This window comes from Pteropus medius, unplaced genomic scaffold (genome assembly GCF_902729225.1).
Source record: "Pteropus medius unplaced genomic scaffold, Ma_sr-lr_union100, whole genome shotgun sequence".
Lineage (NCBI taxonomy): Eukaryota > Metazoa > Chordata > Mammalia > Chiroptera > Pteropodidae > Pteropus > Pteropus medius.
The window spans coordinates 5,984,886-6,001,893 of NW_024354503.1; the positions used below are offsets into that span (position 1 = coordinate 5,984,886).

At 44.2% G+C, this 17,008-nt stretch overlaps 2 protein-coding genes and 1 non-coding gene across 4 annotated transcripts in view; 2 read left to right on the forward strand and 1 right to left on the reverse strand.

Annotated features, from left to right (window-relative positions):
- Window positions 1-27: 27 nt before the first annotated feature.
- XKR8 (XK related 8) lies at window positions 28-6,159 on the forward strand. Its single transcript, XM_039854260.1, has 3 exons — window positions 28-421; window positions 2,633-2,829; window positions 4,626-6,159. The coding sequence occupies exons 1-3, from the start codon at window positions 129-131 to the stop codon at window positions 5,315-5,317; spliced, it is 1,182 nt and encodes a 393-aa protein (XP_039710194.1). The 5' UTR covers window positions 28-128; the 3' UTR covers window positions 5,318-6,159.
- Window positions 6,160-7,512: 1,353 nt separating this feature from the next.
- On the forward strand, window positions 7,513-7,631 carry LOC120596508 (5S ribosomal RNA). The gene has a single exon (XR_005651175.1). It is a non-coding gene; the product is annotated as a 5S ribosomal RNA (ribosomal RNA).
- A 331-nt stretch (window positions 7,632-7,962) lies between these two features.
- EYA3 (EYA transcriptional coactivator and phosphatase 3) overlaps window positions 7,963-17,008 on the reverse strand; it is an 87,037-nt gene continuing 77,991 nt past the window's right edge. For both annotated transcript variants that reach the window (XM_039854667.1, XM_039854668.1), the window contains 2 exons: window positions 16,830-16,930; window positions 7,963-11,599 (listed from right to left, as the gene is read on the reverse strand). In XM_039854667.1, coding sequence (XP_039710601.1) covers window positions 11,519-11,599; window positions 16,830-16,930 — 182 coding nt within the window. In that variant the 3' untranslated portion in view covers window positions 7,963-11,518. The remainder of the gene's footprint in view (window positions 11,600-16,829; window positions 16,931-17,008) is intronic.

A 17,008-nucleotide genomic window follows, 5' to 3' on the forward strand; every position in this document is an offset into this window, starting at 1 on the left:
GCGGGACCGGGAAGTCCAGCCCAGCAGGCCCGGCCCCTGGGCGGCTCCGAGGACTGTGCGGGCCTCCTTCCTGCGGCTACTACCTCGGGAGTCCAGTCCGAGTTCAGACGGGAAGGAAGGGAAGGGTCATGTCCTGGTCACTCCGCACCACGCTCTTTTGGGATCTGGTCCTAGGCGTATGGGGTACCACTGCCTTCGTGATCAACCTGGGCGCTGACCTGTGGATCGCGAGCCAGTATGTGCTTAGCGGTCGCTACTTGTGGGCCGCACTGGTGCTGACACTGCTGGGCCTCGCTTCGGTCTCACTACAGGTCTTCAGCTGGATCTGGCTGCGCGCCGACCCCGCTGGTCTGCACAAATCGCAGCCCCCAGTCCGCTGCTTGGCGCTGCTGCATCTCCTGCAGCTGGGTTACTTGTACAGGTGAGTGCCCCGCCCCCGGGAAGAGGGAGAACGGACCCCGCGGTACTTCCTGCAGCGGGGCTACTAGTACAGGTGAGAGCCCTGCCGCGGGAAGCAGGTGGGGAGAAGAGCACTGGGACCCAGGAGAGGAAACAGAGTCCCCGTGGGCACCTCTATCTACAGGTGAGCTTTCTGCCCCTTGAAGAAAGAGAACTCGGGCTGACAGCCCTCAGCACTCATCAGGCCCTATCCTTTCTGGCACAGAGAAGAAAAGGAGGAGCATGATCTGGGGTCAGACCTCTCTGGGATCCAATCCAGGCTATACCACCTTCGGCCTCAGTCCTGCCTTTCTCTGAGCCTCAGTTTCCTCCTCTGTTAATTTTAAAAGAAGGTAGTAACTTAGAGGGCTAGGTCTGGCAGGCAGGCAGGCCTGTTGCGAGGAGTGAAGGAAAGCACAGTGCTTGGCTCCTGGTGGACTCCATTGTAAGGCTGAGTACAGACCAGTGTGTTCCTATTAGTTGTGGATGGGGCCTTGGGCAAGTCATTTGACTCTTCCAGGTCTCAGTTTACTCATTGTTCCAGTGGGGATGGTCACAGTACCCACCTCTGTTTGTAAGGATTAAGTGAAATGAGACCTGTACAAGCATCGGCTAGCTTTGTGATGGATTAACTGGGAGTTTCAGCAGCCCTGCCCCCAGAGCATTGCTTGTTTGCTCACTGCTAAGTGCCTCTCACTCTTTCCCTCCGGGTGTATTCTCCCTGAACATTTGTTCCCCACCCCACACCTTACACCCCCACCTTGACCAAGCAAGAGAGCAGAGATGAGGTCTGACCCATCCATGTCCCTGGAGCCAGTCATGGCTGGGCACAGGCCGGATCCCAGAAAATCTGTGTGGGTTTTGCTTTTTTTCAGAACTGACAGGGCCCTCTAGAGATGGAGAAACTGATGCCTAGGGGTCAGAGTCATTGAGATAAAGTCAGGACACAATGTAGTCTGTGTTGGAATGGGGTGGCTGGAGCCAAGATCTACTCTTGAATCCATTTTTATAGATTCTCTACAGATCTTGCCTTGACAAAGCTGCATCAAGTGTCCAGGAGTGGGCGAAAGGAGCTTTGAATGTTGCAGTTTTGCCTGAGAGACCATACAGGCATCAGTAAAACCCCGGGTGGGCATGAAGGGACACATTTATTGCCGTTCTGGCAGGCCTCGATGAGCCCTGAATCCATAACTACATCATGCATCGTCTCTTCTATTTCTGCTGAGCGTGAGGCAGAGAGAATGTACTGAGCTTTGGTTTTGAAAATGGGGTCTCTATTCCTGCCTAAGATGAGGCTGGCACAGGGCCCTGTGATGGCGTTGGGGAACCAGAGGCACCTGCTGAGGGAGAGCCCTACCCTAGGCCTGCCGCCTGCTCCCTTACTGTGTTAAGTCCATAAAGGGGAGATAACAGTACATGTCTCATGAATGAATTCTTAGCGAGTGAATGGGCTCACCTGCCAGTAGCCAATAGAGACCAGTTGTGGGGGGTGGGGTGGGCTTTGTGCATTTTTCACTCCCCCCTCATGCCAATGGGTCACCTAGGCCTGTCTGTCTAATCTCTGGCGTCTCTAAACTCCACCCTGGTTTCCATCGCCACCATTCTGAAGCTTTTGTCCTTTCTCCCTGGACTGTTACAACAGCCTCTTAAATGGAATGCATGCTTCCGGTCTGGCCCTCCAACCCTTCCTCCTCTCCACAGCCTGGGAGTTCTTTCTAAAGCACAATCTGACCTGTGTCACCTGTGCTTAGAAGCTCTCTATGCCCCTTCTTCCCCACAGGATCCTGAGAAATTCTTATGCTTGCTAAAAGTTGAGAACTATCACCTTAGGCAATTTCATTGTATGACTTTGAGATTCAAACAGCTTTGGGCCCAAATCCTGATTCCACTGCTTATCAGCTCTTTGGTTCTGTTTACCCACCTGTAAAATGGGGATATTGTAAGGCATAAGTGGAACAAGGTTTATGATGAGCTTGGGTCAGTGCCTGGCCAGCAGGAGCAGCAGTAGTTTTATTTATCCCCATTTTACAGATGAAGAAACAAGTTCAGTGAGCTTAAGTTGCTTGCCCGAGGCCCCACAGCCTGTTAGTGATGAGCTAGGACTGGAGCCTGTTTGTGTATACCTGGTAAGGAGGGGAAGGAGGAATGCCTCAGGACACTAACCTGGCCCCTTGGGACATCCGTGTGTGCCTAGGTGCGTGCAAGGGCTGCAGCAGGGGCTGTTTGTGTGGCAGCAGAAGGTGCCTTCCGAGTTTGACTTGGCCTATGCCGACTTCCTGTCCCTGGACATCAGCATGCTGCGGCTCTTTGAGACCTTCCTGGAGAAGACGCCGCAGCTGGCGCTGGCGCTGGCCATCGTGCTACAGAGTGGCCGGGCCGAGTACTACCAGTGTGAGTAGTAGTACTACAGTGGCCAGCCCTTCTTTTGGCTGGGGAGAGTTTCCCACAAGTGCTTTCCTGGAAATGCTTTTGTAAGGGCTTCTTAGAAAATAGGAGGCTATCCTTTAGTCAGGCAGGTCCGGGTTCAAATCCAAAGTCAAGTCCAAACTCTAGCTGTATGAATTTGGGCAAATGACTCAACCTCTCTGAGTGTCAGTTTGTTTTCATTTGTAAAATGGACATAATAAATGATCCTACCTCATAGGATTGATAAAAAGTATAAGTGAGGTGATATATATAAAACCTAGTGCCTGGTATGTAATAAATCTTAAATGTAATTTTTGTTATCTTGAACAAAACAGGTAAAGTGTATGGGGTACCTGCCACATAATAGGCAACTTGTGAGTCAATAAACTGTTTATTGAGCACCTTCATACACTTAAGTTTTTATTGAGCACCATGGTGCCTATTCCTGTGCTAGGGACACCACAGTGAACAAGAAGGACACAGCCCCTGCTCTGCGGAGGTGATAGACTATAAAGAAGGTAGTTACAGAAAAGGAGGTGATAGACTATAAAGAAGGTAGTTACAGAAAAGTGTGTCGAGTCATCTGAAGAGGGTGTGGCAGGTAGCCTTACGAGCCATGAGAGAAGTTTGTATCCTGGGGAGCTTTGGGAAGGTTTTCTCCTGTTAAAGGGAAGTAATGTGCCCGAGGGCACAGACCAGCTGGTGGCCAGGGCTTCCCCTTCTCCGTCATACTCCTGCACACCTCGAGGTTCCCCTGCTGTAAATGCCCCCACCTCCCAAGGAACCAGTCCCCACTCTGCCATCACTCACTCTATAACCTGGAGAGTCTTGCCCTCTCTGGCCTCAGTTTCCACAGCTGTGCAAGATGGGGTTGGTCTGCAAGGGCCCTTTCAGCTTGCTAATCTGAGTCTGTAGTATTAATTGAGAAAAAACAAAACAGTAATAGCAGCTGTCATGACTAAGTGCCTACTATTAACCGGGCACTGTGTAAAGTGCTTTATTGTCAGTGCTCACATTCCCAGCCCTATAGATTGCTGCTACGTTTATCTCCATTTTACACAAGAGGAAAGAGGCACAGAAAGGTGAAGTGATTTGCCCTGGGACACACAGCACTCACTGGGCACATATTTTTGTTTGTCTCTTTGAGGGCTGTGGGTGTCTAGGACCAGAGCCAAATGCTTCTAGTCCACGGTGGGAACCAGGAAGTGGGATAGGATCCCCACTATAAACTTTTAGTCTTGGGAAATCAAGACCAGGGCCCAGTCTGAGCATGGAGCGGGAGGGGAGTGAGGGATGTTTCATTCATACAGCAGGGCAGTGTCAGCCAGAGGCCTGCTGCCACCCTATTGGGTTTCCAGCTTGTCTTTCTGAGACTAAGAAAGGAGGAACTGAGACTGCTGATTTTCAGATCCAAGAAAGGCTTGGGCTCTTCCAGGAAAGGAAGGGTTTTATAAGATGCTCGGGGTTTGTCCAAGGCCCAAAGGTGCAGATGGGGGTGTATGAGTCACACACCCTCTCATTCTTGAAAAATATCACCATGGTAGCACCTGAAAAGTGAAGCTTTGTGGTGAAAGGGGGACCCTATATTTGAATCCCAGGTCTGTTTTGGGTTGTGTGAACTTTAATATTTAATGTTTTCCAGCTGTAGTTTTCACTTCAACAAATTGAGGGTTTTAATACTCACCTCAGGGTGGTTATGAGGACCCTCAGAACCTGTGAGCTCTGGAGAACACCAGGCAGATTGCCCACAGGGCTCAGCTGTTTTCTCTTCCTCTCCATAGGGGTCAGCATCTGCACGTCCTTCGTGGGTATCTCGTGGGCACTGCTTGATTACCACCGGGCCTTGCGTACCTGCCTCCCCTCCAAGCCCCTCCTGGGGCTGGGCTCCTCCGTGATCTACTTCCTGTGGAACCTGTTGCTGCTGTGGCCCCGAGTCCTGGCTGTGGCCCTGTTCTCAGCCCTCTTCCCCTGCTATGTGGCTCTGCACTTCTTGGGCCTGTGGCTGGTGCTGCTGTTCTGGGTCTGGCTTCAGGGTACCGACTTTATGCCAGATCCCTGCTCTGAGTGGCTGTACCGGGCAACAGTGGCCACCATCCTTTATTTCTCCTGGTTCAATGTGGCTGAGGGTCGCACTCGGGGCCGCGCCACCATCCACCTGGTGTTTCTCCTGAGTGACAGTGTTCTCATGGTTGTCACCTGGGTGACTCACGGTGCCTGGCTGCCCAGTGGGGTCCTGCTCCAGATGTTGCTGCCTGTGGGCAGCGTCAGCTTCCTTTTGGGTCTGGTTCTACGGCTTGTCTACTACCGCTGGCTGCACCCTAGCTGCCCCTGGGAGCCCATGCAGGTGGATGGGGCCCGGAGCTTCCACCCCCTCGAGTGGCATCAGTTGCCTCAGAACCAGCGCATGATCTGCTTGGCTCAGAACTTTTTCCCCAAGGCTAAGGATGAGGCTGTTTTGCCATGGAAGAGTTGAATGGGGTCTTTTGAGGCAGGGTCAGACCCAGCCAGGGGACAGAAGGACAGATGGAATCTGTCGGTAGAATACAGAAGATAAGCTAATTATGCTGCTGTGGGCCTTGGTTCGCTCAACAAGCATTTGATGCCTGATCTTGCCAGGCACTGAAGACGAGTTGAGTAAGAGGCCTGCCTTCAAGGATAAGAACAAGATGAGAAGGGCCCCAATTATGTATAAAACACTTTGGGAGGAAAGAAGAGGCCTCATTTTTTCTTCCTCCCAACCAGTATAGCTGGTGCCTAGAGAGTCCCAGTGTTGAAATTTTTGATGGGATGCTGTTCCATCCCTTGGTTCCTCTATCCTGGGCTAGAAGGCCCTAAGCCCTCCAGGATGTGTTCTCCAGAATTCTTCCTCTCTTGCCCCACCTCAGTAATTCAATTCATTCACCAAATATTTACTGAGAGGAACACCATTATGTGTCAGGAACATTATTCTATCCTTGGAACCTGGAACAAGATCAGCTACCACCCTTACCCGCTCCAGCTGCTCACCAGGAGCCAGAGATGCCCAAATGGCTGGCGCCTGTCAACCCCTCCAAGGCCTTAGTGCAGCTGGCCCAGCCTCTGTCCCTGCTCTCAAGGGGCCACCTTTCAACCAAGTGCCTTGTGAACCTGTGGTCTGGGCCATGGCTCAGCTCTTTGAGCATTTTTATACTTTAGGCAGTGTACTTTCTACCTCAGAGTTTAGGTGAGAGGAAGAGAAGGTATTTGCATATGTGTCTCTGCAAGTGAGAGACACGTGTGTTGTTTTTGTTGAACAGTATTACTGGGTTATTATTAAAACCTCATGAAATCCTCCAACCTAGTTGTGTCATTAAATCTATAGAATTCAAAGCCACCTGGAAAGAAGGGGTCAGGGATGCCGGTGCTTTTTAACACACATGGAATAGTAGAGGCAGAATGGATTTCCAGACTTGAATTTCATGGACCAGTAAAATAAAATAGCCAACGTGATCACCAACATAATTTTCACAAAAAAAGGCAGTAAAAACTACCGCCATCTATTATTTTCATCATCTCTAAAAGAAAGGATATAATGACCTCAGGAAAAGGACCATTCTTTTAATTGAATATGTTTAAAAACACAAAAGTATAATTACTTTTTCTCAACTCAGGGAAAATACAGGGTTGAAACCCCAGACAGTGGGTGTAGTGCCCAATCTATCCTTGGATATAGGTCCTAAGTTTCACTAAAACGAATATTTGCTCCATTTACTTTTCCATATTTCTTCCTGTCATACATGGAGAAGACCAGACTCGGGAGATGCCAAATATGTCAACAGAAGATACAATGTTTTAGGTAATTCCTTATTTTCCCCTGAGAAAATCCAAAAAGATGTTCCTAATTTTTTGCTCATCTATACTCCAGATGAAATTATCAAATGATGGTAAGATGTATGCCATTAATTCCAAACCAGTGTATAGTGTACCACCCCCAAAATTGGAGAAGTTTCATTTGTATATATGTTTACAGGGTCGAGAACTTTAAAAAGATGAGTGATATTACATGCCATTAGAACTTTTAAGATTCCCATTAATAACTTTTTTAAATGTAAAAAAACTTGTTTTTGAAGAATAAAAACTTCCTGAATTGCCTACCCCCAAAAGTATTTTGAGAAACGTGCAGATGTTATTGGGGGAGATGGAGATGTTTATTCTTTGGGCTCGAAAAGCAATCAATACTCTAATATTTGTTATGACCAAGTAAGGAAATATATAGCAACTACCAAGTTTGCTTCAGCTATAGTGTGGTCCAAAATATGTCCTTTGCAATGTAAAAAATTAATACCTAGAATACATGGCAACCCCCTCTTTTCTGGGGTAATTAATTTGGGAGAAATATATCTTGTAGTCTAATGTGTATGGTACTTGGAAGTTAGAACCAAATATTTTGATCTTCACTGGAATAGAAGGCAAAAGAATTCTTGACTTTCCCAGGCCAGTAATGGAGTCAGGCTCAAATCTGAAGAAATTAAATGAGAAAAAGTTGATGTGACACGAAATCAGGCCAGATCAAAGTTTGGTAAGTTTGTCAGTTTTATTGCTTTTATGTTTTAAACTCAGCACAGCAAGGCATTCTCTTTAATAATTTCAGCATATTTGACAACAAATAAAATTTCTTATGCCAGTCCTAACCTTTAAAAAGCAATACAAGTCTATGGCCATGCTACCCTGATCAAGCCCGATCCCGTCTGATCTCGGAAGCTAAGCAGGGTCGGGCCTGATTAGTACTTGGATGGGAGACCACCTAGGAAGACCAGGTGCTGTAGACTTTAAAAGTAAAAAAAATAAGGGATTGTAAATTGACAAGTTCCCTGCAATCTGTGAGGTCAACCCAGGGTTGCCTCGCCTAAAAAAAGAAAAAAGCAATATATTTTAGAAACAAGAACTTTCCCTTGAAAATTATTTTGAAATATTTATTTTCCTATGTACATTTATTTATACCAAATGGTTTGTTTTTGTGTGTGAAATTAACGACTCAGTTATTGAAAGGGTGCTATCTTTCTAATGAGCTCTTCAGATTTTTTATGAAGCTCTACTTAGGAGCCTACTCAGCTGGGCAACTGGGCTGATCCTATTCAGAAAAGACACAGGAGAAAACTGTATAGAAAATAAAAACTTTATTTTTTTCAAGTTTACAAGATAGTTCCCATTACATATAACATTATGGTCAAGGACTCTACAGCCACAAATGCCCGCAGTCACATAAATATATCCAATCCAATCAATGCCTTTTCCTGCTAAATGAGGCACCTGTAATCCAGAGGGTCAGGTTTTGAGTAGAAGTCGTCCTTAATGGGATGGCTCCTGTCAGTGCATTAGGAACTAACCAGTGAGCCTTGCTTGCTAGAACTGTCTGACTCAGAGGAGAGGAAGGGACAGAAAGAGAGCCTGCTGATCGGGGATGGGACAGAACTAGATTTTCCCTATTGTGATTTAGAATATTTTAGAATCTCAGAACTCAGATTTGGCTGGTATAGGATAAATATCTGGGGAGTTTCAACTTTTGGATGAAAAAAGAAACCAATTTAGGGGTAAGAAACAGAAGCTTGCTTAAGAGGGGCCCTACTTGCCCTCTTCTGCAGGAGTGAGGAGAGGAACACCCCAAGCTCACCAGCCCTTGGCTCAGACCACCACACTCCCTGGAAGAGGGAGGATGGAGCTCTGCTGCTCTATTCCTCTCTCTCATGCTTTGGTGGCACTGACACCCATTCAAGGGAGTGACCATCTAGAAGCTCCATATGCTGCAGCTGGAATTTGCCAATCAGATTCTACTCGAGAGCTTTAAAGCTGAGTTTGTGTAAACTGCGAACAAGCTGTGGCAAAAGTCTCCTGGGACACTAGCTTTGCCTCCCACCCCCAACTTGTAGAGCAGAAGAGAGGATTACCCCCAACCAAATAGTATCTAAATCTGGAGCTGGAATCCATTCTCCTGGACACCACCAGCTGCCCCAGGGGCAGTGGACAGGGTGATGCTAAGGCACAGTCAGTTTTACATTCGAAAGTCAAGCTACCTCTTAAACCCAGGACACACCTGACAACTCCAGATCCCCTACCAGAGAAAGTCCTTAACATGAAATGTGCAGACCCATCTTATAGAACCCACAGTGCCCAGCTGGGGGAAGGATTCATCGTGTGGCTAATTTCATGGAGACTCTTTCTCGTAAAGATGCCTTCCTCCTTGAGGAAAGGACCCCCAGTGTCCCTGGGCCCTCAGCTTCCAAGAGCTCTTGATGCTACCCACTTATATTCCTTTCCAGATCTTTGTGATGGGGAGGAAAACATGGTAAAAGAAGAACACTGTGTTCCCTAGACAATTCATTTTGGCAAAGAGGAGCCAGGTCCCATTTTCTGCCTGCCCTCTAAATAGGGCAGTGACAACTAGAGGAGAGCCAAGGCTGCTCTGCTTAGAGAGCTTCTCACCTCTTTTGGCCAATTTCAAGTTCCTTTTGCAAAGGCCTAGGCTGGGCAGTCAGGGCAGGAGGGAAAAGGCCATAGAAAATGGGGTCCAAGTCATATTCTAGAAATAAAGAGCTTCTCTCAAAGAGCAGGGAGAGGGAGGTGTTTGTGTGGACCTGTGTGCATGACGGGGGCACCACTCCACAGCCTCAAGCCTGAAGCACAGCGCCAGCAGGAAACCAACCGTTACACTGCCCGTAGGTGGAGGGCTTGGGGCCTGGAAGAAAAGACCCATCCTGGAACTAAGATCAATTATCAAGCAAGACAGAGCAGCATCTGGGAAACTGTTTAACTCAGACAACGGCAAGGTCGGCCTTAAGACTACATATCCCCACTCTCCCCCATCCCACTAATGGAAACAAGGCCAAAGACAGCCAAGTAATGAGCACTGACTTCAGCTTCTTTCCAAAGACCTCTTCCCTAAAATTGTGAGTCATGTAGCAGTTTCTCAAGCAGTTCCGAAGGAATGTATAAAACAGCCTTTCCCTGCCGAGTGACCTGGCCTTGGGAGGAGTCTGGCTTCTTTGTGCTACATCATCTCTGGAAATGGATATGCACAATCTCTGGGGACAAGCAATTATAGCTGGGGTTGGTCAAGGATGCCTCCTCCTGAAGACCCAGACTTACAGTCTCTCTCAGGTGCTTATATAATCACCCCTCTCTGCAGCCTGGGAGATGAACTTCCTCAGCTCTAGGCAAGTTTATCCTGCCCGGGTTGGTCTTAGAGGGGTGGAGCTTCCACAAACAACAGAGCTGGAAGGCTGTGACTATTGCCTGGCATCCACCAATCTTCCCAGATGTCCTCTGGTTTCCCATTTCAGAATGATATTTGAGAAGTGGGAGGGGTTACCATGGAAAAATTGGATTTTGATCACAGCACTCCTCTTCAGATACAGACAGAGATATCTGGGTAAATATATGCCCAGAATATCCTTTATAGGGCTTCAAAGGAAGTCAACTACATTGGTAGTTTTGGCCAAAATGCAGTTATGAGCCTGTTCTTAGACGTGATTTGACTTCTTGGGTCCAAAGCCCAGGGGTTGGCTAGCTAGAGCAGCTGGGGGCAGCTGTGAGGTACCAAGGGCGGGAAAGGGACAAGAGCCTAGCAATGATGACCAAGAAGGAAGAGAAGGCTGTAGGGGTGAGCATCTGTTGGGAGAAGAGTGCCTCTCTGCAGGAGGAAAAGGTGGACTCTTCCTGTTTCAAGAGCCAAATGAGCGGAAATTCACAAGAAGCCTTAGTCCCTTCCCTCCAGTTTGGAGGTGAGCCGCTAGGACACAGTCTTTGAATAAAAGAGTCAAGCTGAAGTTTAGCATTTACTGTCTAAGAGAAGGAGTTCCGGGGTTGTGCCATTTGTTTAAAGGAGAAGAGGTATTGGAAAGGGGACTAAGGCTTCTAGGATGGGAAATATCAGTCTAAAGTTAATCAGTGTCCAGTGCCCCACAGTTCAGCAAACTAGGAGATGGAAGAACAGGAGGGAAACCATCCTAGAGAGCAGACCACTGGAGCAGCTAAAGAGGTGCTATTGTCACAGAGGTATTTTTAGATATTTCAATTACTATTTTTCAAGGAAACTTTACATACCCCTTTCTTGCTAGAAAAAGAAAAGAGGAAAAACCTGCTTCAGAGACCAGACCCTTACCTATAAAAATTACATATACATTCACTGGGAATATGTTCTACAGCTAAGGAGATTACAGAGACTGTCAGAGATGTTATTACAAGTCGGCCACATTTATCCTATCACAAGTTAATAGCAGTTCTCAATCAGGTCATGGACCGAAGAGTGAAACTCTGCCCCAAGAATTTCTTTTTCTTTTTCTTCATTTTTTGAAACAAAACAAACAAAACAAAAAACAGAAGAATTAAAAGCACTGTAGCTGCAGTGAGTCTATTGTTCTCTCAATCCAACTGTCTCCCGCTTCTGCACAAGGATGAACACAGGGCTGCAGCTCACTCTTAGCAAAAATAAGCTTTGTCCCTTGCAGCTGTTGGTTCTGATTGTGTTCTCGCCAGCATTCCATGGACATGGAGAGAGAGGGGAGGGAAGGTGGGAGGAAGGGGTGAGAGAGAAAGGGAGAGGGAGAGAGAGAGAAAGAGAGAGAGAAAGGGAGAGAGAGTGAGTTCCCAGTTGGTTCCGGTCTCCAGCTCACTTTAGGAGCGAAAAGGAGCTCATGGGGAAGGCTTTTCATTCCAGTTCTTAGAGAAAATCAAGCTCCAAAGCCTGGTGGAGGGACACTAAGTCTCCATGGTTTGTGATCCTCCAAAAAGGCATGTTGTGCTGGAAGAGAGCAGGGAAAGCTGGTTAGCCTAACTTGTTTTGGGAGCTCATATTTACCCAAACTCCTTTCCCCACAGACCTCTTCCCAAGGTATTTGGTAACCCTCTCTACTCCTGCCCACCTCATGGGGTTGTCGTAAGGATCAAATAAGTCATATGTGTAAGAACTCTATACCAGGGGTCCCTAACTCCAGGGCTATAGACTGGTACCGGTCCATGGCCTGTTAGGAACTGGGCCACACAGCAGGAGGTGAGCGGCAGGCGAGTGAGCAAAGCTTCATCTGTATTTGCATCTGCTCCCCAGCGCTAGCATCACCGTCTCAGCTCCACCTCAGATCATCAGGCATTAGATTCTCATAGGAGCACTGGTCTCTGGTGCCAAAAAGGTTGGAGACCACTGTTGTACACTACAGAACACTTTACAAACGTGAGAGCTTTTTATTAGGTTTCAGTAGTAACTCTGTGCTTTTATGAGAGATATATTTATTCTAGCTACTATATAGGGTCTTCAGGATCAAAATATTCACATAAGAAATTAGTATTAATATTACATTACATTTTCTTAGAGATGGTCATCAATTTCCTATGAGGTACAGAGCTACAAGGCCCAAATCTTGTCTGTGACCAAGATTCAGAACATACCGATCTGGGAAAAAATAACCCCATTATATTATGTGGTCAGAATAACATCCAGAATACTGCGTGCTATTCTAAAAGCCTTTTAAAGAAGGGCTTTGACAAATGCAAGTGCTGGAAATCATGTTCCATGAAGTTGAAGGAGATTAGCTTTACTGATTGTCTCATTCAAAATGGTTACAAGTTACCCAGAATACTGATGTCCTAGAACAGTTCTTCTGGCATGTAGCTAGCTCACTGTTTTTTCAACCTGCTCCTTACACATAATGTTTAAAAGGCTTTTAATATACAGAAGAGGAAGCAGACGTGTTATGTTGTGCTCAGGAGTGCCAGACTAAGACTGATGTAAAAGTGAGAGAGATGAATTTAAGTTGAGAGGAAGGTGGAACATCCTAACAGTGTGGATGACCCCACAGTAGAATGGGATACCTAGGAAGCAGCCTCCTTATCCCAACTTGGATATGTTTAAACAAGGACTAGAAAGTCTTCTGCCAAAGTCTGCAGAAAAGAGCCCTCGCAGGGTGGAAGCTGAACTGGATAGAGCTCTAAGGCATTTTCCAATGGGTAGATTCTATGGTAGATGATTACAGGCATCAGCTTAGAGACACCAGCTCTGCTAATGACTTGAGTTGTTCTTTATCTCCTCAATCCCTTCTTCAGACCTAGAAGCATTGATACCTATATCTACTAGTATCTTTCCCAGAGAGCGACAAGCACTTTAGAATCAAAGCTCCAAAGATAACACATGGAAGAAAATAAAGGTCCTTTAATTGCTACTTAAAGTGGCACATAAAAACATAATGAGATAATATTGCCCACTGATTACCACTAATGTCATAGTTCATTAATAGTTGCTGAAGGTTTGTATATTAATTGAATGAAGAAAATTAGGACAGAGGTTCTAGTTGGCAATCCACTGCCTCAAGTATAAGAAACAGAGCTACAAGAAGAAAACTGGGGTAGAAGGGAAAGAACATCTATAGATCCATTTATAAGATGAAGAGACTCAAGATGAGTAAATTGTCCAAAGTCACACAGCTAATAAATAACTGAGGTTCGAACCTGTGTGATTTTAGATTCCATGGCCAAGGCTCTTTCATCTGTTTCTTATATTAAGAAGGGAAGACCTGAAGCTGGGATTTGCATAGTGAGGAGGTAAACATCAGAATAATTTTTCCAGGGCTCAGAAGCAGGAAGGACTTTCTCTAAACAGCTCCCCACTGATTGTGATGTCTTTTGAGAATCTGAAGCCTGGAAAAATCAGGGTGATTTGCCTTTTTGTAGCCAAGTCTCAGGCTCTTAAAAAGGCACTGCCCACAGCTGAACTGCAATGCAACTGCTGGAGAGGCGTCAATCCCTCCCTGAGAGAGCTCTGGAGCTGGATCTCCTTCGGAGATGAAGGAAGGAGACTAGACCTGTGCCTCCATCCCCACAAGCTGTCTCTGGGAAGGTGATGTAACCTCGGGCAAGGCAGCTTCTGCTGAGGGCAATTCTGGGAGAGGGACTGTGAGCCATCAGTAGCCGAGAGCAGGGGCAGCTAAGGAAATGAGTGCCTCAGTCCCGCTGGGGGTCTGGGCAGCACACCACAGCATCCACTACAGAGCATAAATTCTCTAATCAGTCTTCCCAAAACATGACTTCACTCAGCTAAGACACTGAAAACATCTTAGCAAACAATGAGTTAATATTTTATGCTTCAGCTTTTCTGAGTTGTCATTTAAATAGACAATACAGAAGTCTGATGTACTCTGTGAAAACTGAGAAGCCTAACCAAAACAAACAAACAAACAAACAAACAAACAAACAAAAAGCTTCTGAATTAAGGCCACTACCTCCCAGTAGATAGAAGATTCAAGGACGTACGCTGAAGGTCAGGTTCAGATTTTCCTTAGAATTTTTTTTTTCTTTTCAAAGCACATACAAATGATAACTTTAGTCCCTGAAATTCCACTCTACATAGTCCGCAAATATGGCTTCAAAAATTTCAGCCTGCAAAATGAGGAGGCACTCCTAGGATTCTAAACTTTATTCAGTTAAAATAGCAGGTAGCCACTAAAGACATACAGTCAGCAGTATATAACAGAAGAGTAGAAAATTAACTGCACTACCATCATGAAGGTTAAGACTTGTCAAAAATACACCACAAAGAGTCATGAAGCTGGTGAAATGAAATTTCTTTATCACTGTTTTGTTCCTTAATTTCTTCTATAGATTTCAAGAGTTGGACAAATTCTGCTGTTTATCCTGAGGTTTTTTTTTTTCTTTAACAGTTATCTATCATTCTCTTCTGAATTCTTAGGGCACCCTTTAGGATTTTCAAACAAAATTCCATTTATTAGATATCAGAACATACATGACAAACTTTATATTCTGTACTGACACACCTAAGATTCTTCACTTTTGGTGCTTTTTAGTATCTATCTGGTGCTTTCTCAACTTCTCCAGATACATTGGAATGACTTAATTGGAATGACTTAATGAATCCTGGCTAGCTGGTTAAAGGGGATATACTTCACTTTTTCTTCATCTTCAGAAATGCGTTGTGTCATTTCAGTCTGCAAAAGATGATCTTTTTCATTTGATGTAGTCATCATTAATTCCAACTGTCAGCTCTTCTCAGCACATTCTTGGCCAACCTGTTATGTCACATCTACCTGCTATGCTCCAACCAGGCTTCCCGCCTCCCTCTCCCTCTCAGGTGCTCATTTCCATAAGCCAGAGTGCATAAGTAATAGCTTCAAAATACATTCTAAGCACATTCATTCAAATCTAATTCTCTAAGAGAGAAGAAATATGTCTCCAAAGAAGCAACATAATTATGGCTAAAGACTATCCTGATAATCTACATTACAAATTATTTTAATTTCACATTTCTCAAATCATTTATTAGGTTGAACATTTCTGATGTTTATTGGTCATCTGGGGGGGTCTTCCTGGCCATTGTCTTTGCCCATTTTTCTACTGGAAATGTTATTTTTCTTCCTATTGATTTGTACATGATCTTTATCCATTAGAGACATTAATCTATTTCTCCCCTAAGTGTGATTTATTTTTAAATTAAAAAGTAGAGAAAAATCATAACTGATGTACCCAAATTACTTCAAATTCAACTTTTGCAACTGAGCTCAACATTCTTTTATTACAAACTGCAATCTTTTTAATATGTTCATAAATCTATACATATCACTCTTCTAATCTCCAAAGCTACAATCTTCTAAATTATCTATAACTCTTCTCTCTACAAAATTCCTTATATCCCAATCTATTAGCAGATTCTGTGATTTCTTTCTTCAAAATAAATTCCTGTCATCCCCCATGTCTGTTTTTTTCCTCCAGTCTTAAGTAAACTCCTCCTCAGTCTTCGATCATAGTGATGCTATCGAATTCATCTCCTTGTCTCATAATGAAAAAAAATTAATTTTTACCTCAAAAGATACTTGTATAAGACTGACATCAGGCAGGGGAATACGAGCTGTCTGAATTCCAAAGAAAATGTAGGTTTGATATGTTTTTAAACATGTGAAAGAAACCTAATGATAGTATCACTTAAAAAATGTAGACATATAGGCCAAAAAAAGGATCTATAGGCATTGAATAATAAAATCAAAGAATTTTCAAACAAGTTGAGATTGTGTGATCAAAACTATTCATTTTACATGTGAAAATACAGGAACCCAGAGAGACTGAGTAATATGTTCAAAGGATATATCTAATAATTATATATTTATATACTTATAAATTATGTATATTATAAAATAGATAAGCTAAGAAATAAGTAAACATCATTTAATTTTTTAATTAATGGTACAAAAATCCTTTTTGCTTTTACGAGTAATATTTTTGGTGAGTGTTAAGTGAATATGTATAATTATTTTTTAAAATCTCAGATTATTACTCTTTGATAAAGCAATCTAAAAGTTGACTTTTAAGTTCAGCTTATTTTGATAATTGGTTATTAAAAAAAGATAACACAACGATTGGTAATTTCCAGTACTCATTTTTTCAATTCCATCCACTTATTCAAAAGATGTTTTTGAAAATCTGTTAGTAAATTTCTGCCTTTCCTATTGTCAATTAACTGTCCTTGACAAGGAATTGGCAGGTGCTATACTTTCAAATTTCAAAAGAGTGTTTGAATCTTACTGAAATGCTTCATTTTAAAGTGATGATTTTAAAATAAGTTAGAAAAATCTGTCTCCAGTTATGAATATATAAGAAATTCTATAGATGATATATTTACAAAATTAAAAATTAAATAAAGTTAAATGATAATTTCTACCCCACCCTACCCCCCCACCAAAAAAAGAAGGTACTGTCCTCTAAGATGAAGATTGAAGACGGGGGCCCCCTGAAGCAGGGGTCAAAGAGTTTAAATTTTTTTAGTGGCAGCAAGGAGCGGGAAGGAGAAAATTTAATAACAGGAAAAACTCCATCTGTGGAAAAAAATGACCTTTCTTTTTCTTAAAGAAAAATGAGAGAGGAAGAGAAGGGAAAACATTGTAAATACACAACAGATTGCTAAGATTTCAGAGTTTTACCATTTTCCTAATTGCTCAATGCGTTCCCACAAAGACTATTTTCTTTATCACAGTTACCTGTTTGGCTGCAATTTCTTCATCTCGTCCATCTCCAATCACTACATATGTGACTTTCTTTCCAAACCTTGACACAATTCTCTCGAAGCAGCTCTCTTTACCTGATGAGAAAAAGAAATTTCCTATTAGGACATTGTTATCTTTTCTTCAGCGCCAAAGAAAAGGGCTGTTCACTTGCC

Excerpts from the sequence above, each read along its gene's own strand:
- XKR8 (XM_039854260.1), top strand. The coding sequence starts at position 129 with ATGTCCTGGTCACTCCGCACCACGCTCTTTTGGGATCTGGTCCTAGGC. Across the intron at positions 422-2,632 it reads CAGCTGGGTTACTTGTACAG|GTGCGTGCAAGGGCTGCAGC; the intron begins GTGAGTGCCCCG and ends GTGTGTGCCTAG. Across the intron at positions 2,830-4,625 it reads CCGGGCCGAGTACTACCAGT|GGGTCAGCATCTGCACGTCC; the intron begins GTGAGTAGTAGT and ends TCCTCTCCATAG.